Raw genomic sequence first — 23816 nt, forward strand, 5'->3', positions numbered from 1 at the left:
CGGATGATCATGACAATAATGAAATGCTACTGACAGTGACAGTGACCGAGTGGACGACGGTAATAATGATCATAACAATAAAACTATAGTCCTAACAGCGCTAATAACAAGAGTAGCACCACTAACAAGGATGATAAGAAAAAGGTCAGTTATAACGGCGGCAACAACACAAGAGCAGTACAGTAATAACAAGGCGGCGACGAGGGCGAGGGCGGTGCCCGTGGGACACCGAGGAGCTCGGCCGGGTAGGGCGACGGTTACCTGGACGGACCGGGGCCGCAGGCGGGAGGAGCCGGGCGGGGCGCGGCGGGGCGGGGTGGGGTTGGGGCCCGACCGCCTCCCCCGCCGCCATTTCCTGCGCCCCCCCACCGCCCCCCCCGCGCTTCCTGCGCCCCGCAGCATGGCCGGGCCGCGGGGCCCGCAGCGCTGGCAGGTGCTGGAGCCCGGCCCCGGCCCCGGGCTGCTGCAGCGCTGCGGGCGGAGGGGCGCGGGCCGCGACGCGGTGCATGCCCGGGGGGGCGGGGGGCTCGTGCGGCCCGCGGGCCGGGCCGGCCGCCATCTTGCGCAGCCCGCGGGGCCGCGTTGTGGCGCGGGCTCCGGCTCCCCGCCGGCCGCGCCAGCAACCCCTCTGTCCTTGCAGGAGGCGGCCCCGGCCCCGGGCCCGGCGGGGGGGAGAGCCCGGCCCCGGCCCAGGCCCCAGCACAGGAGGAGCGGGGAGCTGCTGGTAGGTGCCAGGACCCCCCTCGGGCAGCTCAGGCCTGCGGGGCAGGGGCAGGGGCAGGGGCAGGAAGGCGGCCTGGCTGGAGCCGGGGGGAGGAGGGCGCGGGCAGCTCTTGTGTGGTCTTCTCAGGGTAGCAGCCTGGTGTGGGCGGAGGTAGGCACCAGGGGCCGTAGCTGGAGCAGCGGGAGCGGGGCCAGGGTGGACACACTCTGGTGCCAGGCGCTTTGGACTCGGTGGCCGGACAAGCCAAGCCCCCGACCTGGGGGGAACTCGGCAAAGCCCAGGAGAGAAACGCCCCTCAAAACGTCATGGGCGAAGCTGCGGACGCATGAACTGCATTGGCCAAGGGGCCAGGGTAGCGTGTGGCACATGCCCGGGGCAGCACATTGGCAACCTGGAACGGGATGGCAGCACCGCACCACGTAGGGCAGGGAGCAGACAGCAGAGCGGTGGATTGGGCAGGGAGCACAGGCAAAGGATTGGAAAGCAGAGCTGTGGATTGGGCAGGGAGCTGAAAGCAGGAGCAGCAGATTGGGCGGGGGAAGGGGATTGCAGTGGCACTTAAGGGAGGGGTGTGGCTGTGGGGTTTAATGGAGCCATTAAAGTTGGCTGGCACCTAGTTAAAGAGTTGCCCATCTGTTCTGGGAAGCTGTTTGCTCTCTGCAAATAGGTCCGTGCCTGCTTTCCTAGTGCCTATTTATAATAGCCATCTGAGCTATCCCGTGACAGCTGCGTGTCTGCCTTTTCCTGATCTTGTTACACTACTGCTGGTTATATGCAGCAAGGTCAATTATACCAAGTGCAGTGTCTGGATGAGGTTTGTGGTGTGCGGACAACTCTTTATGATGTATTGTAACTCACATGAAGAACTGTTTTCAGTAAGGAGTTAACAATGTTGCATCCTTTGCAATGGTTTGGGGACTGGCCTTCTTGCTGTTCTACTGCACCAGGATCTTCTCAAGCTGTCTGCTGGGTGCAACACTCCCTGGACACTGAGAGGACTTACTGTATATCACGTCATCCTCTTTTTATAATTATTGCTTCAGTCTGGAATTTTATAAGATAAAAACTATTGCAGATTCGAACTAACGTGTCTTCGCAATTCTCTTGGTCCTTTTCAGCATCCTTCCAGTTGTACTGTATCACAGACCCCTTTTATCTACATCCATCCTTACCTGTAGTTGAATGTTCAGTCTCCTGGTCATACGCTGGGTCAACTTGTAAATTATTTTCAGCTGGTGTCTATGTTTATGTTTCACTGGCGTCTTCCTCATTGTCAGGTGTTTTGAGCAGATAGATATCTGCAGTTCTTTCTTAAGATTCATCTTTCGTCTGTGATAATGGAATATGGGTGAGGTGACTCCTTTTTGAATAATGTAGCTGTAACTAGCAATGTCCATCTTGCCAAATTTGAGCAGAATCTTTGTTTTTTTACCCGTGGAAGTGGCTTTGCCCCTTTGTTGTAACTCTGCATCTGACTCTACTTTCCCAATCTTTTCTGCAGGCTCCTTTGTTATTCTTCCTTTTGCTCCTGTGTCAGGTAGCCATGCTTTCATACAGCTGTTGTAGAGAAGCTCTGCAGGTGACTTTCCACATTGCAACAGTAGGTCTGTAGTTGAGTAGAGCCAAGTATGGGTATTCTTCTTCATGCTTTGCTTTTTTTAAAAAACAAATTTTTTACATGGTATGCTCTACATTCTGCCTGCTGTTACTTTCACGATATTTGGGACTGGATGTCTTGTGATGAAAGTTATACATTTGAGCAAAGTCTGGAAATTCCCTATTCTTGGACTGTGGTTCATTGACAGTAATTACAGTTTTTGGAATTTCATGGTGAGCAATATATAGATTTAGTATGCTGGACAACTGTTGTTGTAGTATCTTCATTTGTCTCTACTTCTAGAAAATGAATATGGTAGCCCAGTATAATTGACATGTTTGGTTTGGGAAGACATGACAATTCCCACTTTGTCCAGTGAAGTTGCATTTATTCTTGCTCAATATCCCTGTACTTCTGATGTATTCTTCACCATATCTTCAATATCATTATTCACCTGTGTCCAATAGACATCTCTGGCTCTGCTCTTTGATTTAGTCATTCCCAGATATCCGACTTCATTCCAAAATTTTCCTTCTGATCACTGCAAGAATTACTGCCTGTGTAGCACTTGTGGGTACTCCTGAGGTCACTGAAAATTCATTTTTGTGTTGAGAATGCATAAGTGGGAAATGGGTGATTCTTTTTTTAAATCTCCTCCTCTTATGGCTTGTATCACTGCTTGCGCTGTTTTACCTTTATCCTTTTCCATCACCAGGTCATCCGAAATACCTGGAGATACATTGTATGATGCTTTAATCATGTTTGTAAGGTGTGGTTATAGTATGTTCCAGATCATCTAGTTGTGGACTGTTTGATAGAGGTTATACTCATGAAAGTGTGCCTGCTAACCACTAAGTGATGTCCAGGCAGGAACTCCAAAGTCATATCATACTTCTGTAATTTCAGAAGTAGTCACTGTATCACTGGTGATACACTTTTGAGTCATTTTTTCAGTATTTCAGTCAGTGGTTTGTGATCCAAGCCAAGGATCTATTCCGCCCCCGATTTGTGCATATCATTTTTCTACCTATCGTAACCCTAGATGCATATCAAACTGGCAAACCATCGATCCCACGACGCTATGGTAGTACTAATCCCAATCCATATTTTCCATATGTGAAGCATCTGTGGACACTTTGGTGTCTTTTAGTGGGTCAAAGAATTGTAGCACTGGAGCTGATATATTTTAGATTATTAAATTCACTTTCATGTTTGGCATCCAGGCCCTATCTGTGCCCTTGTGGAGAAGATGCTTTAGGTAAGTTGTGCATACTGTATAGTTAGGTATAAAGTTGTTGGCATAATTCAGCATTCCTAGCAAACTTTGAATGCCTTTTTTTATCTTCAGATTTCGGCACGTTCAGTATCATTTGAACCTTTGAGTTATCAGGTAAGAGTCCCTTTTGAGATCCTTTGGTTGCCCAGATATTTAATGTATTTTGTTTGAACCTGGCATTTGTCTTTAGTGTAAGGTTGTTAGTTCTTGCAATATCCAGTACTTTTCTTAGGTGTTCTTGATGTTCAGTGGCCCTGCTGCCCTAAATTGTATAATCGGTATAGACTTTCACACCTGATAGACCCTCTAGCATCTGGTTCATTGTACGGTGAAATATTTCTGGAGCTCAATATATTCCAAAAGGCAGTTTTAGGAAGTAGTGTCTTCCAAATGGTGTCTTGGAAATGCAGGTTTTAGGAGTTCTGTGTTCAAAATAATCTGCCAAAGTTCTGGTGATGCAACTGATTTGCTGAAGAATCACAGAAAATGGGTTGGAAGGGACCGCAGGAGGTCATCTCCTCACTCAAAGCAGCACCATCCCTAACTAGATTATCCCACCTGAGGCTTGGTCAAGCCAGGTCTTAACCTCCAAGGATGGAAAGTCCACAAGCTCTCTGGGTAACTTGTTCCAGTGCTTTAGTATCCTCCTAGTGAGAGAGTTTTTTCTAACATCTAACCTAAACTTCCCTTGCTGCAGCTTGAGACTGTTACTCCTTGTTCTGTCATCTGCTCCTGCCATCTCTGACAATACTTTTTTTCTTGTGAGTGAGTGAAAGTATTCTCTCTCTCTCTTTAAAAAAAAAAAAATGTTTGTGTTCAACTCTGACAGCTGTAATCCGTCCCCATTTTTCCTCCAATTACCAGGGAATGGACACAGGCTCTTCTATTTTCCTAAGGATACACTTTGCTGCCTTATTTTTAGGTCTTATTTTAGTCTTTTTTTTACGGACTTCTCATGTGACATCTTCTCTTAACCATATTTTGTAGACTTTTCACTTGTGTTTCTGCTTGTTCTGCAGTATGACATGTACATACAGGTTTCCCTCAATTTTTATGTGGTACATGCGTTCCCAGAGAATAGCACATAAATTGAATAAAGCAAACCCACTTTATAATGTAACAAATAGGGATACATTCCCATAGCAGGAGGGAGGAAGGCTGGGACTAGCGAAGGGGAAGGGTTGCAGCGCAGCCCATTGGCAGCTCCCGGGGCTGCAGCAGGAAGCAAAGTGGCAGGAACTGTGAATGAGTGCGGGGCAGTGGGGTGCAGCTCTCACTCTTACGTGCCCCCTGGGAGAGCTGCGGGCTGGGGGCCTGTGGGCCCCTGGATCTGTGTGTGGGACAAGAGCAGGCTGTTGCTGCAAGCTGTGGCTGGTAGCACTACCGGGCTCTCCCTGGTGCTCAGCAGGCAGGTTGCGGGGGCTACGGTGAGTTATGGGGTGGCAGCAGCCCCTCTCCCAGCACTAGCACCTCATTCCTGCAAGCAAGGCTGGGGCCAGCGGCACAGGCTCTTCCCGGAGCTCCAGGCGGGCAGTGGTGGTGGCAGCACTGGGGTTGGGGGGGCTGCTGGCACCCCAAAATTCACCCTAGCCCTCCCAACATGCCCACCGAGCCTCAGGGAGAGCCTGTGGCACTGCTGGCTGTGGCCTGTTGTCCTACACGCAGATCCGAGAGCCTGCACCCCCCCCGGAAGAGCCCAGCTTAGAGCCCTCCCAGGGGGCATGTAGCAGTAAGAGCTGTGCCCCCACTGTCCCATGCCCTGCATCCACTCACGGTTCCTCCCAGCTTGCTGTCTGCTGCAGCCTAGGGCCTCTGCTTCTCCTTGCTCACCCCAGTCCCTGCTGCAGTGGCTGCAAAAGCAGCCAATGCCAGCTGCCTGTAGCTGCTGGGCTGCACTGTGCCCCAAACCTCCCGGGGCTCTGCTTCTTCCCGCTCATCCCGGCTGCTGCAGCAGACCTAGGAGCAGCTGACACCCCTGCCTGCACTGCGGCATAGCGCAGCCCAGGGCCTGCGGTGAGTGGGGAGAAACAAGCCCTGATCACATAAGAGTGAATTTACCTCACATATAAGTAATTTGGGGTAGAAAAAGGGTGATCGCATAAGAGCGAATTCACATATATGGCACCCGCATAAATCGAGGGAAACCTGTGTTGCACTTTCCAGTGCCAGGTCCCTCTCTTAATCACTTACTGTTCTTTTTTATGATAACATCCCTGACTTTTGGGTCTTTAATGAAAGAGCCTGTGAGTGTTCCATATTCACAGTTCTGACTTCCTAGTTTCAGGTCTGTGACAAACTCTTCCACTGCTTCCCCTTCCTTTTGTGTTCTACTCCTGAACAGATAGCTCCCATAAGTAATACATTTTTTCTACCACAATTATCTTCAAACATTTTTCATTATTTTTGCAAGGTTTTCCTCTCTTTCTCCTTCCCCACTTTATACACACATCTCCTCTCCTCCATCTTCCCATCGGCTGTTCTGGGGCACTTGGGAGATGTAGCGTTTTCAGACTCTTCCCTCCCCGCCAACCTGCTGTACTTGGCCATGTGGGGCTCAGCAGCATTTCCTGATGAACCAAAAAAGTGCTCTTCCCCAGCCATTAGCTGGTTTGGAGCTAGGCTTAGCTGGGGTGGGACTTTTCCTTGCCCTCCCAGCTAAGATGGAGTGGCAGGGGAAACGGGGAAGTGGTGCTGTGTCCCTCTGAAGTTTGGAGTTAGGAGGGCAGAGTGGCAACAGACAGGCAGGGAGTAGGTGTACGTTGGAGGGACAGGCAGGGAGCCCTGGGGGTGCTCTCAGGTGATCACTCCACTACTCCTTCCTCTTTAGCACCTCTTCCCAGGGCACTAAAATTGCCAGTTATGCCTCTGATTATCCAGTTGATCACTTCAAGTCAGGGTTGTCCGACCTCTGAGCAGCAAGGGGCCGTGTTGTCTTCCCTGTTAACCCCATGGGCCCCTCCACCCCCAGGGGCAGAGGCAGGAACTGGAATCTAGTGGGGAGCACTGAGACCAGGTAGCAGCAGCCAGAGCAGTAAGGGGAGTGGCACACAGGCAGGGGCCCATGGGCCATGAGTTAACCTCACTTTATAGGAGCGGGCTCCTGGAGACTGCTGAGTTGGGGGGCAGTCAGCAGTGTCTTTCCCACATTGCATAATGTGATGTCCAGTTGATGTAGTGCTCACAGTAGATGGAGCAGAATTTTATAATATGTTTCCTTCCTCCCCTTCTTTAATCAACATTGAAATAGTTAGCAATGTTGATGCTTTAGTCACTGTCATTAGACTCCAGAATCAACACTTTCGTTGAGATGAATAGGGTGGGTTGTGCTTCTTCAAGCTGCAGCGTCAGGGCTGGCAGCAGGCCCAGGCACCTGATGACAGCATCAGTTAAAATTCTTCCTCTAATGCTTTTGACTTTTGTCTTTGCAATTATAGCTTGATGGGTTGGTGACCTTCGAGGAGGTGGCCATTTATTTCACCCAGGAAGAATGGGATCTGCTAGACCCTGCTCAGAGGGCCTTCTACTGGGATGTCATGCAAGAGAACTATGACATGGTGAACTCATTATGTAAGGATGCCTTGCCCTGGGTTTTGAGAATCTCTGGCATCACTAGAGTGTTGAAGCTGGTTTCTGCTCAGGGTCTTGCCCTAGTCCCAAGGTTTAGGAAGCCCATAATCCCGTACCTCCTTAAGATATAGGAAGATTTCACCTTTCCTCCCCTGTTCTTGATCTGGGAGAACCCCATTCTCCTTGCTGTATCCTATCACCTCACCATGGTGCAGCACTGCATCCCCGGAGAATGCTGAGACCTGGATTGGGAGGTGCTGAAGAGATGAACTCCCTCTGTCTGTTGTGTTTTCCATTAGCTGTTCCTGGCCCATGAGACTCCCACACAGGCTCCCATACTGCTTTCTAGGCTGCCATGGAAAAATGGGTGCTGTCTCTGCTTCTGCTCCACCTGCCCCAAACTTGGAATTGAAGCTTGTGTGGGTAGGGGATGTGGAGATGGGGCCAGATGCACCCACAGCCTACAATTCCGGGTTCGGAGTGTGTGGGAGGTGGTGCATTTTTCCAGTGGCAACCTCAAAAGCAACATGGAGCCAGTATAAATGCACTTAAGAGACTGGAGAGACATTCAAGGGACCATCAGACTTTTTTTAAATTTTTCATGACACTTGTGAGAGAAGCTGTTACCTTCCTCAGATCTTTCCACTGCACAAGAGGTCCAGAAATGTAACTGGGGTTCCCTTCACCGTGGGGCTCTCTGGGAGGCATGAGGACTGAGTCTTTTGCATTCATACCCAGAATATGTCAGGGCTGCTAGGGACTGCCTCCTCCAGTGTGGTCCGGCTGCCCAGCCTCACTCTTCAAGAACCCACTCCAGAAATGAGGTGGTGAAGCTCAGCTGTTGTTCTCAAGACCTCTCTCTGTGACATGGTCAGCAGTGATGACAGGGCCTGCTCAGGAGTAGCTCTTCCCAGAATGCCAGGCAAGCAGTAGAGTCATAGCCACAGACTCCCTGTTTACTCCCCTGTCTGGGCCCTGCCCTATCCATGGGGATGCCCCTGGAGGTTTGGAGACAGACCTGTGCTTAGGGTTAAGATCCTGGCCTGTCAGCTGCGAATTCCAAAATCCTCCAGCATGTGCACACTCACAAACATGCATGCATAGATCACTTCTCCAAGATTTTCCATCTCTGTGTTTAGATTCCACCTCCATTTTCCCATACCCACCACCCTCCCACTGCCATCAGCACAGACAAGGGGTTTGATTTGAATCTCAGGACACCCACTGTTAGGAATGTGACTGCATTTGTGATTCCTCCTGCCCTTGCCTGTTGTCTTTCCCCTCCACAGGGAATTTGATTTATATACCCAGCATGACCTCCCAGCCAGAATACAGCCAAGACCCCTGGGTCCCAACTCTCCAGTGCTCTGAGGGAATGGAGTTCTCAAATGACATCACAGGTGAGGGGACAGTCAGATGTACCCTTGTATGCATAGTACAGGGGTCAGCAACCCCCAGCACACGTGCTGAGCATGGCGCATGAGGCCATTTTCCTCGGCACGTGTTGGGGCCGGGGAGGCAGCAGCTGTTTGCAGCCTCCTGGCTGCAGCCAGCCCCAGATCTGGTAGCTGCGGCCATCCAGGAGCCCAGGCTGGTTCCAGCAGACAGCTGGGAGGCTGCAAGCCCTTCTGGGAGCAGCCTGGGTTCTGTGGCTATCAGCAGCTACCCAGAGCCGGGGTCAACTGCAGCCAGGAGGCTACAAACAGTTGCTGCCGCCTGGGTCCAGGCCCCAACAGGTGCAGTGCCAGCACCTGCTGCCTTCCCATGGCTGGGGCTGGGAGCGGGAGGGGGAGCAGGAGGGCAGCAGCTGTTTGTAGCCTCCCAGCTGCAGCTGGCCCCAGCTCTGGGTAGCTGGTGATAGCCATGGGGCCTGGGCTGCTCCCATGGAAGCCCTGCTGCAAGCAGCCCAGGCTCTGTGGCTATTAGCAGCTATCCAGAACCTGGGCCAGCTGCAAACATCTGCTGCCTCTCTGCCCCAGCCCTGGGCTCCGAGGAGGCAGCACATACTGGCAGTGCTCGCTGCTGTGCTGCCCTTGCCACTTCTGCAAAGCAGCGTTGGATCCTGGCGCTTTCTGCACCCCCCGCTGTGCCTGGCCACACCAGGTTCCAGCACTGCTTTGCAGAAGCAGCAAGGGCAGCACTGCGGCAAGCATTGCCGGTGTGTGCTGCCTCCCCAGAGCCCAGTGCTGAGGCCAGGGCAGGGTGGAGAGGCAGCAAATGTTTGCAGCTGGCCTAGGTTCTGGGTAGCTGCTGACCTCCACAGAGCCCAGTCTGGGGGGCAGGGGCTCTTAGTGGGGGACAAGGGGCAGCAGGGTGGGGGGCAAGGGCTTTGGGTAGCAGCAAGGGTCTTGAGCAGGGCAGGGGCTTTGGGCAGGGAGCACAGGGCAGCTGGATGAGGGGCAAGGGGCATCAGGGCTGGGGGCAAGGGACACAAGCAGAGCATCCTGCCATGTACCCCCTGACCTCATTTTGTTTTTCTGGAGTGCCAGCACTCCCGCACCTTCCAAGGTAGGCATTGTGGGGGTTTTTGGCACTCCAGCCAAAAATTGTTGCCTACCCCTGGCATAGTAGATAGGTGGGATTTCCAATAAGGACCTCTGAACTCTCCCAGTTCTGGCTCAGTTCAGATTTATCCCCAGCAGTGTCATTTTTTGGCGCAAGTCACACATGGATTCCCTCCCAGCTTGGCTGAGACCCAACTGTAGATCCCACTCCACTGAGTGTTAGGTGGGATGTGAATTGGGGTCCTCCACTCTTCTCTAGGGTGGGATTTGTTGTGGGGAGAAGGATCCAGCTCCTGGGTTTGTTTTTTTTTAATTTGAACATTTTGGTGGGCCATTTCTTTTCTTTAAGCCACAGGTCTCCAAATGGCAGCCCCTATCCAAATGGCAGTGGCTGCAACTAGTTTCTATATTAGAAAAAAGAAATTAAATAGTAAATAGAAAAAAAAGCACTTTTTTTTCATATTATGGGGATTGTATTACCATGAAATCACATCAGCATGTCTTTGAGGAACAGCGATTAGTACTGCTCTCCAGCAAAATAAATGAACTTATGGGGAACTTGTGAGTAAGAGGAAGTGTTTCTAGGAAGCAGAATAGCATGTCCCCATGCTGTCCGTGACAATGCTGTAGTTCACTTCTAAGTATGTACCATGGTAGTGAGGTGCCCCAAAAAACCTGTTTTGAGACTTTGTTGTTTTTCTTTCAAGGGACAGTGATGATGGGAAAGAACATGTCAAAAAAAAGGAAAATCGATGAGGAAAACAGAAGATTTCAAGAACGCTGGGAAGTGGATTATATGTTTACTGAGCAAAATGGAAAACCTCAGTGCTTAGTTTGCTTACGAGTGCTGTCTGTTCAGAAGGAATTTAACCTCCGGCGACACTATCAAACTTTACATGAAGAAAAATATAAAGAGTACAGCGGGGATTTGAGATTAGCTGTGGTAACAGACCTGAAAAATAAATTTAGAGAACCAGTTGTACTTGTTCCTGCAGTTAAAAAGGAAAAGTTATCAAGTGTTGCAGCTTCTTATGCAGTAGCTTTGCTGTTAGCCAAAGCAAAGAAACCGTACAGTGACGGGGCTCTTGTGAAAGAATGCTCAATTGAAATGGCCAGGGCATTCGGTAATGAGAAGATGGTGAAAAACTTTGAAACAGTTTCACTGTCTCATCGGACAATGGCCAGGAGAATTGAAGATATGAGCAATCAAATATGTGAAAAGATACTGCTCAACGTGAAAAAGTGTCGCTATTTTTCGTTATTACTAGATGAGAGCACTGACCAAACTGATATGAGTCAGCTTCTCATATTTATCAGAACTGTGGAGGAAGATTTCTCAGCAAAAGAGGAGCTGCTGTCTCTGGTTTCTTTGCACGACACCACCAAGGGAGTAGATATATTTGAAGCTCTTCAGAAAACTGTGACTGAACACGGAGGTTTTAACAAATGTACCTGTATTGTCACAAACGGTGCTAGGGCTATGGTTGGTTCCAAAGCTGGATTATCAGGTCTTCTGAAAAAGTCTGGTGTTATGTGCCCCATGATTCACTATATAATTCACCAAGAATCTTTGTGTGAGAAATGGGTGAAACAAGTTGAAGCTATGAAAGTGGTCATGAAGGTTACCAATCTCATTCGTGGTGGAAATAGGTCTTTGTTACAAAGGAAATTCTGCTCATTTTTGGAAGAAATGCAGTCTGTGTATGGAGACTTGCCTCTTCATTCAGAAATTCGTTGGCTGAGTGCTGGTAAGGTTCTTGTAATGTTTTTCGCTCTCAGAAAAGAAATTCCACTGTTCCTAAGAGAGCAAGTGAAAGCTGACACCACAGAGCTTGAAGAGAGACTTTTGTCTCCTGAGTTTCTGTCTGAGTTAGCCTTCTTGACAGATATGACTACCCACTTAAATGAATTGAATCTAAAATTGCAGTGTAAAAATCATACAATATCAGACCTTTTTGGATGTGTGAATGGGTTTCGTAGTAAGCTTAAGTTGTTTAAGGCTGCTATTGAAAAGGGTGATCTTACACATTTCCCATCTTGCAAGGAGTTGGTAAAAGAAATGGAAAATTTCGACTGCATTAGCTTTTCAGAATTCTCGTCCAATGTAGACGCGATGGTGAAGGAATTTGACAATCGCTTTATTGAATTTGAGTTACTGAAAAACGAACTAATGCTTTTCAACAACCCGCTTAGAGCCCCAGTTGAAAATCAGTCTTCCAACGTACAACTTGAGCTGTGTGATCTACAAGCTGACCCTTTCCTAGGTAGCAGGCAAGAAATAGGGCAGGACTTCTTTAAACTTGTGGCAGAGAATCGTTTCCCCCATTTAAGGGACCTTGGTTTAAAGATCGTATCGATTTTTGGCAGTACATACCTATGTGAAAACGCCTTGTCTACAATGAAGCTGATAAAATCCCAGTACCGATGTTCACTTACAGATGAATCCCTTGGTCACTTGCTTCGACTGGCCTTAACTGAGGAGTCAGTTGACATTGATATTCTTGTACAGAAGATGGATCACCCGCAGTTTTCACATTGAAAAGCTGTTAATTTACTGTTTTGTAATATTTTACCTGTAGACTTATATGTGTCTCTTTCTTTTATATTTGTAGGTGTTTTACTTATGCCTCATCTTTGTAGTAAAACAAAAGATACAATTTTTGTATTAAAAACTAATTATTTCCATTTCATCCACTCAAAAAAGGGAGAAAGAGAGAGAGAGATGCGGTCTGCAGGTAAGATGTGACTAGAAATGTTAATCCTTGCAGTGGATTGGAAGAGGGACAGCTCCTTTCTTACAGACCCACCCCACCCTGGCACAGAATCCTGATAGGGGCCATTGTATGTCACTTCCCTAGCCGGTGACAGGATGATAATTAAAATCAAAGAGCAGAATCTCCAGCCGGTTGTTTCCAAGCCAGTGGAACCTCTCGGCTTGTTAGTGACCGTCATGTTATGTGGGAAAGCTTGGTATCACAGCCCCCCTCCTGTCCTCAAGGCACCCAAGGGGCTGGTGGTCAGGGCTTACAGTAGGTATTTGGGAATGTATCCAGAGCCTACCACTGTTTCTCTTTTGCTTTGTTTTTATTCCTCCCACAAGGTTTCATGAAAATTATAATTAAAAAAAAAATCCCAGGCAGGAGCCTGATCACTGGAGACTCCAGAATTGATGCTGCTACCAATGATGTTGCTCTGAGAGGTCTAGGAAGAAAGTGTGGTCCTGGTACTTGTGATTATATGACAGAAAACAGTTGGGAGGGAGTAGGATTGAATGCTGAGAACCACTAACAATGTGATCCCAAGCTGCCCACCTCAGAAGAGAGCCAGAGGCCTATGGGTGTGGACATAGCTGGGTGGGGAAAGACTAGGACCCCAAAGAGGAAAGGGACAAGGGGGTTGGAAGATGCAGAAGCTCCTGGGGATGTTAGGAAGGGTCAATCCAGGCAGGAGACAATCTGCAGCATTTCAGGGAACGTGTCCGTGAAGATGAGATCAAGCCTGTCATGTCAGATCTGTGCCACAAAGTTTTTCTGGTGTAGCTCTGTCGGCAAAAGAGTGAAAAGATCTCCATCCACCTACAGCTGAGATCACTATACTGACAAGCTATAGTTTAACCTGGATCCTGGCTTCATTTGCCATCCTAGATGTTACTGCACCTACAGCAACAACTGGAAATCGGGGCTGAGCATCCTGCAGATCCTAGAATTCATCCTCTCCTAAAGTGCTGTCCTTGGAGGACCTGGTTGCCAGTCTGTTCCCCAGAGCCCCAGCTCCTCACACAGCCTGGGTAGAAGATTGTATGTGGGAAGGGAGAGATGGCTTTAGACAGCCTTGGCAGGGCTGCATGTTCTGCAGTTCAGAGGGACACCCCAGCCCTGAATCTCTTACCTCGGCAACATTAGTTCTGCCCTGGTCACGAAGGAGGAAGCTTGACAACAGCCACACCACTGGGAGGCGGGTGGGTTTTTTTCTTGCTCTGAGGATGGAAACAGACATTGCCGGATGTCTCATTTGTTCCACCGTATACATTTTTTATGGTGGTACAAATTGTAAACAAATCGATGTTGCTACCCTGAAGTGCCACGACAAAGGAAAGTCAATGGCACAAGAAAAGGCAGTAATAGACTGCCACTATTGGAGCAGACCTCTATTAGCACTGTGGTTAGCTCTATTAGCTCCTGCTCTCCAGCTACCCCAGGCAGGTGTGCGGGGGCCTCTCAAGCCCTGGAACAACTGCCCGCTTTCCCCACTTACAGAGGGATGCCCCAGGGAATCTCAGGGTATCTCTTGATAAGCAGAGAAGTCGGGGTTTCCTGCTCAGTGAGACCTGTCCCCTAAGATCATGGGGGAGCAGGTCTGTTTGAGCAGGGAAAGCAGGAGAATCAAATCTCTACTTGTTCCACTCTGTTAAGGGTGGGTGGGACAAGGGGCAATGTGTAATTTTCCAATGAAGCGGCATAGCTGATCCACTTTATTTAATAACTCTGTTTCTAGCTTGAGCTAACATAACTGTTTGTTATGAGTCGCCCGAGTCTGTCAACTGAAAAAGCACCAGAGGGAGGATCTGACTGGCCAGTCCAAACAGTTCAGTAATTCAGGCATCAGCCTGGGTGATGGATTCTCAGCCAGGCAGCGCTACATGGAGGAGGTAGGAGACAAAATGGGTTTGCATAGGTAAAGCAAGCAACTGTGGAGAAGCAAAATCCAGTTGCACGGATCCCAGACTTACTGCAGGCCTCTGGTAGTCTAACTTCTCCCAGTTTCAGCACCCTAGTACAGAGCTGTAGGAAAAGCTAATCAGCCAAGGTGCAGTGTCATGTATACCTAGCCATGCTGCATCTGGTATAGCAAATTAACACTACCAGAGCTTTTCAGGGTGTGCAAAGCAGTGTAGGGTATCAGCAGGGGGCATTTAGGCAAGGAGAGAGCTTTGTCCAAAATCAGGATAAAATTCATGTTTCAGGATCTTCGGGGGACACCAGAATAGTACCAGGTGATTTGGGACGATTGGTCTCTCTATTTGTAGGTAATCTCTTCTGGGAAATGAGCAACCCCATGAAAATAGACACTGGTTGGTAAAACAAATTAACTGAGATGGATATGAAGCCTTCCCTATCATCACAACCTCCCCGTGGGTGTGAGACCCAGTCTGGGACTTCTTCCTGAACTGTGAGATGGACACGGTCCCGTTTTACAATGTGGCTGGCAGGTCCCATTGATGAGGATGAAAAGTTCTCTCTTTAGCAACCTGCCTGGCACTTACACTTAGGGAGTCTGAATGGTGAAGGGAACGGGGAGCTCAGGGGCCTACAAGTACTTGGCTTGGTGACCCAGTGGAGGCACGGCACCTTTTTATAAGAGGCACAGTGCCTTCACATCACGTCCCTATGCTGCTGTGGCATGATCCAACACACGTCAGCCCAAGGAAAGTTCCGATTCTTCCTCTCCCTCAGCCTCCAATCTTTCCAATCACCTGCAAGCAGCATGTGGCCTTTCCTCCCCTATCCACCCCTTTTGGCTCCACTAAGATCATGCTCGATTCCCAAGGGTTCAGTGAATCTCTTGAGGCCGCATATTTAACTCTTCAGATGATGGGCATGCCCTGGCACTGCTTTGAAGCACTGATGCACTGGGAACAATCATGTGGCCTCTCTGACCCCCAGCAGGGTAAGTATGTCATGGCTTCTGGCATGAATAATAACACCAGAGGGTCAAAAACTTGGTTTCCTCAAATAGACATCACAGATGAGTCAAGAAGCAGCTTCTGTGAACATCTGTGTTAGCAAGGCTGACTGCTCAGGAGGGAGTGGGAAGAGGAGGGGTTGATCGCACCACCAAAAAGAGTTCAGTTAAAACTTTCAACTGTGTGTTCACAGGAACTACGGGATTCCCCCCAAGGGTTAAAACCAGGAAGGATCTGGCCCGGGTGCGTTGGGGTGGGAAGCAGTAACAAAACCTGTAAGGCAAGGCAGGCAAATGCAGCAGGAAATACCCTGGACTGGGGGCTCAGGAGAACTTTGCTCTAGTCCTGACTCTGCCACTGCCTGGCTGGGTGATCTTGGGCAAGTCACTTCACCCCTCTGTACCTCAGTTTTCCTGTCATTAAGAAGGGGGACCTGAGAGGTACAGATGGGAAGAGCAAGGGCTTTTAAGGCAGCCACAATCCCTCCTATAAAATTCAGGTCGTTTGCGCCAGTGAAGGCTCCCATCTTGTGCTCCTTCCTGCCTCTTTCATCAGGCCCCTCCCGCCTCCCCAAAATGCCAGCCCAAACTCTTCATCCCCTGAACACATCTGGCTTGGCCCCTAGGCCTGCTGCAAGGCCCCCTTGCTCTCAACTGTGGATAACCCCTTTCCAAGGCTGCCGGCGCTGTGCAAGCAAGCACAAGTTGCCCGTGGGTAGCAGGAGTTTTATTAACGTGATGGGAAGTGACCCAGACGTGGCAAGAAGTTGGGGAGCAAAAGTGATTGCAGAAACGTGTCTGGAGGGGAGGGGCATGGAGGTCTTTGTTCCCCAGCAGGATGGGAGGGATAGGGTGGGCGCCATGGGGAACGGGCAGTCGTAACTCCAGGGGGTTGGAAGCACTGGTGGAGGTGGTAGTAGTGAGGGCAATCTCTCTCTCTCTGATTACCAGGAGGCAGGGAAGCCTAAACAGATGCATCTGCAGCTGACCAGCTCCCTGCAGATTCAAGACTTAGGCACCAAAACTAGTGCTGGCCAAGTAAAATCTCTTCCCTTGTTCCTGCGCCATCCTGAACAGATGCAAACCTCTGGAACAGGATTCATCCTTCTCCTGGCTCTGCCTGGGCCTCACTCCTGCTGTGGGGTCTGGTCCAGGGCATGCTGGGTGTCCTCCCCATGGTGCAGGCGGCGGTGGGTGATGACATTGGAGCTCTGGCTGAAGCGCTTGCCACAGTCTGGGCAGACATAAGGTTTCTCTCCAGTGTGGACGCGCCGGTGCTTGGTGAGGGAGGAGTTGACATTGAAGCCCTTCCCGCAGTCCAGGCAGACGTAGGGGCGCTCACCGGTATGGACGCGCTGGTGGGTGGTAAGGTGAGCCCGCTGGCTGTACTGCCGCCCACATTCCCCACACCGGAAGGGTTTCTCCCCTGTGTGGACTCGCCGGTGCCGCACTAGGTTGGAGACCACGGCGAAGCTCTTCCCACAGTCCCCACAAATGAAGGGCGTCTCGCCTGTGTGGCTGCGCTGGTGGGTGAGCAGGTAGGAGCTGGTGGTGAAGCCCTTCCCGCAGTCTGAGCACGTGTAGCGCTTCTCCCGGCGGGCAGTGCTCTGGTGTCGCACCAGGTGGGGCCGGTCGCTGAAGCCCCGGCCACAGTCTGTGCACGCATAGGGGCGCTCGCCAGTGTGCGTGCGCTGGTGGGCAATGAGCTTGGAGCTGATGGTGAAGCCCTTGCCACAGTCAGGGCACACATAGGGGCGCTCGCCTGTGTGCAGGCGCTGGTGAGTGATGAGGTTGGAGCTGCCGCTAAAGCGCCGGCCGCAGTCCCCGCATGCATAGGGGCGCTCCCCGGTGTGGGTGCGCCGGTGCTTGATGAGGTCAGAACTGACATTGAAGCTCTTGCCACAGTCCCGGCAGGCGTAGGGGCGCTCACCTGTGTGCAGCCGCCGGTGGGTGACAAGGTGGGAGCGCTGGCTGCAGCACCGCCCACAGTCGGGGCACATGTAGGGCTTCTCCCCTGTGTGGCTCCGCTGGTGGCGGACCAGATTGGAGACCACGTTGAAGCGCTTGCCGCAGTCGGGGCAGCGGTATGGCTTCTCCCCTGTGTGGATGCGCCGGTGGGTCACCAAGGCTGAGCTATGCCCAAAGCCCTTCCCGCAGTCAGGGCACTGGTAGGGCTTCTCGCCTACATGTGCCCGTTGGTGCCGCAGGAGATTGGAGAAGGCCCCAAAGTGCCGCCCGCAATCTGGGCATGGGTGAGCCCTCTTGCCCGTGTGGCTGCGCTGGTGGGCCAAGAGGTTGACCCGCTGCTGGAAACTCTTCCCACAGTCCTGGCAGGGGCTGGGCCTCTCCCGGGGACGCAGGCTTTTGTGGGTTAGGGCCTCAGTGCGAGACGTCAGGAAAGACTCCCCAAGGCAGGCCTGGTTTTCCCTCTGAGGGCTCTCGCAAGCCTGATCTTCCTCGAGGCGCTGGGAAATGTTCCCTTTGGAGCTTCCCGACAACAGCTTGTCTGTCTCCACGTGCTCAGGGCCCTCATCTTCATTATTGCTCGCTGTCCCCTCATCTGCTGGGACAGAGAAAGGACAGGAGTCATCCCTTGCCTTGCAGGAGGGGGCCATGGCAGGGCAAGGAATGAAACCTGGCTGGGGGGCATTGCTATCTAGTGCCATGAACCAAGTCACCATTGGAAACAGCTGGGAACACAGACTCCTTCCTCAGAGTCCTTTCTGGGCAGGCGAGATGGGGAAAGGACCAATTCTGCCCCCATTCCCCACCCTCTCAGGGGAAGACAGGTGACTGGGGAGGGAGTCCTTGCCAGGCACCAGTGAAGAAGCTGCAGGTCAGGCTACAGTTTTGTCATGGAGACAATGAACTGGAAAAAGCTCCCTGATGCTCATGAAGCACTTGACTGCTCAACGAGGAGGTCTTGGGAGCAGCAGCTCAGCCAGGGACATTGGCCTCTGGGGAGGATAAGGGGCATGGACCTTCCCCTTGCAGCTCCCAGGAGGCCATGCTCCCCACTGAGGGCTGCTTGGTCATAGTAAGCATCTAATACATGCACTTGGCAACTTTCCAGTGAATTTGTTTTTTTTCCCCATGCCCTTACCATTAAGGTGAGCATAGCCTGAGCCATGAGCAACCTCTGCTGGGAGTCTAGGACACCCGCTGGGACAATCCTAGCCTGGGGGAGGAGACGAGGCAGACCCAGGAGTGCAGACGTGGCATTCGTAGTGGCCCTGGCCAGTTCCTGCATTGCGTGAGGGGTTCTGTGCCAGTCTAACCAATGCCTCACCTGTGCAGGCACTGCTGGGGATCTCCCTCACCTCACGGAGGTCCTGGACCCATGGATTTTCTTCTGATTTCAGCTGGGAGACTGCCTCTGGCTGGGGAACTGGAGAGCCTGTTCCTGAGACAGAAGAGAAGTGAGGTTACAGCATCCTAGGTCCGGGTTACACGAATGGCTGGGGATATAGGGTCCGGCTGCCTGAGTGGATGGGAAACACTCTTGGGGGCCCTTGGGAAATTCCTCTCTGCCCCTTGAGAAGCCCTGAGTATGGAGGCAGGAATAGGACTGATCCGTTCCCATATCTCGCCAATCTTGTGGGAGGGGAGGACTGTCTCTCACGTGGGCTCTGGTTCAGTCCAGAAATCTCTGGTCCCTCTTAGCATCCCTGAGCTGCAGCCACTCCCTGAGCCTGTCAGAGGCAGAGGAGTTTGTCGAGAGCAATGGAAAGCAGGTCCTTACCCAGAAGGGAGCCGCTCTCATGGTTCTCCTGCATGGCTTCCCTGTAGAGAGCTCTCTGACTGGAATCAGTGAAATACAGGGCCACCTCCCTGAAGGTCACTGGACCCTGTAACAACAAATATTCCCTGCTCAACACCTGCTGCCCCAGCCTCAGTCCCACCGACTCAGGCCCAAGGGACCCATACTGGTGTCTCTTCTCTATTCCCTGATGCACAGCATCCTTACAGCTCCCACTGCCCCCCGGGTAGATTCACACTCCCCACCCCCCTGCCTTATTTGATGGTGTTGCCCCAGGATGTGCTTTGCTCTTGCCACTACTTTTGCAACCCCAGAATGGTCAGATCACAGAATCCTAGAAATTAGGGTTGGAAGGAGGTCATCTAGTTCAAGCCCCTGCTCAAAGCAGGCTCATCCCCAACTACAGCAACCCAGCCAAGGCTTTGTCTAGCCGGGCCTTAAAAACCTTCAAGAATGGAGAGTCCACAACCTCTCTGGGTAACCTGTTCCCGTGTTTTACTACCTTCCTAGTGAGAACATTCTTCCTAATATCCAACCTAAACTTCCCTTGCTGCAACTTGAGACTGTTGCTCCTTGTTCTGTCACCTGCCCCCACTGAGAACAGTCCGCTCCTTTGGAGCCACCATTCAGGGAGTTAGTTGAAGGTTGCTACTAGATTATGAAATAACCCCTGTAGAAAACACTTCACAGGTATCACAACACCTTTGGTACACGGATGTAAGTCACACCAGTGTCTGAAGCTGGCAGACAACTAGCTCTTCTACCAAAATGTTTGTAACTATTACAGTATAGTGCCCCTACCTTGCACCTTAGCAGCTTACATACCTGTAGTTTTAACCCTGATTTTTCCTGAGGTGACTCTACACCAGATTCTGCTGAATTATACTGGTGTAGGGCAATAAATATGTGTCCGCTCCTTGTTTATAGCTATGTAAGGGCAGACTGTGCTATGTTCAGCATGCCATTTGACCAGGCTATCATTGGACAAAGTGTTGCCTAGTGCTGAGGGTATGCCCCAATGTGCAATGGAGGTAACAACACTAACTGAGCTCCCTTGGCAGGTGAGAGCCTGGATTGAAGGGAGAAATATTTGCATGCTGAGACAGGCTGAATCAGAAAGAGCTGAATCAGACTGCTGGGTGACACTGCACGCTGCAGGGTACTCCCCTGCCCATCCACCCATTGGGCTGACCGCAAAAACCAGGCCCTGCTTAATACAAGCATTCCCGCAGCTTCTAACCTCACTGTCCCACTCCTAGCCCTGTACACTTCCTGCCCTTCCAGGATAACCCCTGCCCATCGCTCACCTGAGCTGAATCTGCTGCAGCCATTTCCCTTCCCCGTTGGCCACAAGGATGGGATGATCTGGGCTCAAACGCAGCTGTTATTCTGTTGCCTGTCAAGAGAGAGAGGGATGACAGGGAAGGGGGGTTGAAAATGGGCTCCAAGCTGTTTTCCCGCTGCCCTTTGAGATCCCACTCCAGAGGAAGAGCTGTGATTCCTCTGATGTCAATGGAAAATGCAGAGCTGGCAAGAAGCTTGGACATCAATAGCTACCAGCACTTGCCAAGCTGTCAAGCAAAAGACAACGGCATCCATTGCAAGAATCGATTTCCGCAGCTTGATCTCCTCAGCAGACAGATGTGCTGGACTCTGCCTGCCTAGAAAAACACTTGATCACTTTATTGCAGCATGGCCCCAGCCCTTCCTGCCACAACCTGAACTCACAGACATCTGCAAACCCTCCCTGCAACACTCACCCAAGCACTAGAAATCAACAGGATCCAAGGAGCTGCCCTGTGGGCTCCCCAAACACTGTCGCCAAGGACTGCCCATCCCCTCAGCAACACAAAGACCAGGCAGGGGCAGGGACCTGCTTTTCCTCTCTCTCCTCACCTGGTCACAGGACAGTGACTCTGCCCAGGGCGCCTCCAGGGAAGGGGCCTGCGCCAGGCTGGAGCTGGTCACCTCCCTCCCCACTGCCGGCTCCTGCTGCCCCTTCCAGCCTGGCTCTCTCTTTCTGTCTTCTCCCCGCTGGTCTGGGACAGCGTCAGTCCTGCTCCTAGCATGAGTCTTCCTGCAGCTGGATCAGCTCCTAACAGCACTACTGCTCCGGGGAGTGAGAGAGAGAGAGAGAGAGAGTGTGTGTGTGTGTGTGTACCGCTCTGGGAAGTGAGACTGAGTGTGTGTGTGTGTGTGTGTGTGTGTACTGCTCCTGGGAAAGAGAGAGAAAGTACTTCTTTTGGGAGTGAGAGTGTGTGAGTGTGTACTGCTCTTAGGAGTGAGAGAGAGAGAGAAAGTGCGTGTGTCCCGGGGAGCAGAGATGGGTATGGAGGGGCCGTGTGTGCAGACCCCTGCCCTGCCTGCCCCAGCGCTTCCCCCAGGTCTCTCCATTACCTGGAGTCTCGGGCGCAGGAGCTGGTGTCCAGGGCTGCCCTGGGGGCTGATTGCAGCCCCTGAGAAAGTCCCCCTGTAATAAAGGTCTCTTCTCAGTGCAGCCTGTCCCGGGGGGTGAAGCAGCTGCTCAGCCTGGGCTCCTGGATTGCAGGGCAGGTAATATTGCCTCCTGTGCCCCCTTCATCACTGCCAGGAGATGCTCAGTCTTTGGTCCCTTGGTTCTTTATTCACCCCCTTTCCTGCCTCCCCTCCTCCCAGCATCCAGCCAGCACCTCTCAGCTGATCCAGCCCCTTCCTGTGTCCTTCAATACCAACCCGAGCTGCAACACCAGCTAGGCTGGCAAAACATCTTGCCACAAGCTGCTCCGAAGGAAGAACAGAGATCCTGGTTCATACCAGCTGCTGGAGCAGTTGCCTCCAGGTCTGGCTGGGAGAGGGCAGCAAGGGATCTGGGGCTGCCCAGAGGCTTTGCAGCTGCAGCCTCTGCCTGCCTGCTCCCCTGCTCCCCTCGTGATAGGAGGAATGAGAGAGGCAGGGAGGGAGGGAGCATCTTCTCCCTCCCTCCATCACATGCATGGCAGCAGGGAGCTGGGGGGACTGTTACTGCAGCCTGCCAGCAGTCACGAGTCAGGCCACAGGAAAATCACAAGAATGGCTCAAAAATCACAAGAGCCTTAAAAAAAACAGTAACCAGGAAGGTTTCCTTCTCTGCTCTGGGAGCCTTTCAGCAGACGTTTCTCTTGCTTCCGCAACAGAGAAGGCGATTTTTTTTAACAACTCCAAACAGACTTTCCCATAACCTGGGACTTCAGGACCCAGGGCTTTAAGCACCAAGAATTAAGCAGAAGCATGATATAATGATGAAGCTTGCTATGCCTCTGAGAGCTTACAACAGTGATTCTCCAACTTTTTAGACTTCATAGTTTCATAGTTGGTAGGGTCAGAAGGGACCTGAGCAGATCATCGAGTCCGACCCCCTGCCATGGCAGGAAAGAGTACGGGGGTCAGACGACTCCAGCAAGGTGTTCATCCAGCCTTCTTTTAAAGACCCCCAGGGTAGGAGCCAGCACCACTTCCCTAGGAAGCTGGTTCCAGCTCCTAGCTGCCCTGACCGTGAAGTTGCGCCTCCTGATATCTAACCTAAATCTACCCTCTGCCAGCTTGTGACCGTTATTCCTGGTCACTCCTGGCGGTGCTCAGGGGAACAGGGACTCCCCCAGTGCCTGCTGGTCCCCCCTGACTAGTTTGTAACAGGCCACTAGATCCCCCTTCTCTTGCGGAGGCTGAACAGATTCAGGTCCTGTCGCCGCTCCTCGTAGGGCCTGCCCTGCTGCCCCCTGATCATGTGAGTGGCCTCCTCTGGACCCTCTCCATGCTGTCCACATCCCTCCTGAAGTGCGGCGCCCAGAACTGGACGCAGTACTCCAGCTGCGGCCTGACCAGCGCCACATAGAGGGGGAGGATCACCTCCTTGGACCTGCTCGAGATGCATCTGTGGATGCATGACAAGGTGCGGCTGGCCTTCCTGACTGCCTCCCCACACTGCCGGCCCATGTTCATCTTGGAGTCAATGATGACCCCAAGATCCTTTTCTGCCTCTGCACTGACGAGAAGGGAGTTCCCCAGCCTGTAGGTATGGTGCCAGTTGTTCCTCCCCAGGTGCAGCACTTTGCACTTGTCCGTGTTGAATCCCATCCTATTCTCATCCACCCACCCTTGTAACCTGTCTAGGTCCGACTGTAGCCTATTTCTCCCTTCTAGCGTGACCACATCCCCCCCGCCCACATCTTAGTGTCATCAGCAAATCTGAACAGGGTGCTTTTTACCCCCTCGTCCAAGTCACTGATGAAGATGTTGAACAGTGCGGGCCCGAGGACCAAGCCCTGGGGGACCCCTTGCCCACATCCCTCCAGGTCGAAAATGATCCATCCACCACCACTCTCTGGGTGCGGTCCTCCAGCCAGTTGGTGACCCATTTGACTGTGTAGGGACTTGTGACACTGCTTGGAAAATGTCAGCTCTTAGGGGGGTTTTTGGTTGTAGCCGTATTGGTCTAAGGACAGAGGCAGGCCAGGTTCTTTGGGTAGGTGTGATATTTTTTATTAGACCAGCTGAGGAGTTGAAAAAAAGTTTTTTGCAAGCTTCTGGGCACAGTCACCCTTCTTAAGGCATAGGGAGCCTGCTGTTTTGAGACTCCAAGGAATGAAAGAAGATAAAAGTGGGACAGGAGGTCAGTGAGAATGTATATAGGTGGAAATTAGGAAAACAAAAGGTAGAAAAGAGAAGGAAGGGGGAGAAAATGGGGGGGT

The 23816-nt window shown here is 51.6% G+C and overlaps 2 protein-coding genes across 3 annotated transcripts; one reads left to right on the forward strand and one right to left on the reverse strand.

Moving 5' to 3' along the window:
• Positions 1–256: 256 nt before the first annotated feature.
• LOC149852568 (general transcription factor II-I repeat domain-containing protein 2B-like) lies at positions 257–12358 on the forward strand. Its single transcript, XM_090029995.1, has 6 exons — positions 257–502; positions 641–724; positions 3670–3711; positions 7032–7164; positions 8454–8564; positions 10376–12358. Exons 1-6 carry the CDS (start codon positions 401–403, stop codon positions 12205–12207), a joined length of 2304 nt encoding a protein of 767 aa, XP_089886121.1. The 5' UTR covers positions 257–400; the 3' UTR covers positions 12208–12358.
• A 139-nt stretch (positions 12359–12497) lies between these two features.
• LOC149852569 (uncharacterized) lies at positions 12498–21839 on the reverse strand. 2 transcript variants are annotated; one of them, XM_090030035.1, is made up of 6 exons: positions 21508–21839; positions 20418–20506; positions 19093–19198; positions 18640–18753; positions 16436–17910; positions 12498–13644 (listed from the first exon to the last, which is right to left on the reverse strand). In XM_090030035.1, the coding sequence occupies exons 2-5, from the start codon at positions 20439–20441 to the stop codon at positions 16478–16480; spliced, it is 1677 nt and encodes a 558-aa protein (XP_089886161.1). In that variant the 5' UTR covers positions 20442–20506; positions 21508–21839; the 3' UTR covers positions 12498–13644; positions 16436–16477. The 2 variants fall into 2 exon arrangements, with proteins under 2 accessions (XP_089886161.1, XP_089886160.1); XM_090030034.1 differs by lacking the exon at positions 12498–13644 and adding an exon at positions 21007–21217 and having other exon boundaries at positions 13664–17910; positions 21508–21815.
• Between the last annotated feature and the right edge of the window lie 1977 nt (positions 21840–23816).

This window comes from Crocodylus siamensis, chromosome 15, assembly GCF_052110815.1.
Source record: "Crocodylus siamensis isolate JL-2025a chromosome 15, ASM5211081v1, whole genome shotgun sequence".
Lineage (NCBI taxonomy): Eukaryota > Metazoa > Chordata > Crocodylia > Crocodylidae > Crocodylus > Crocodylus siamensis.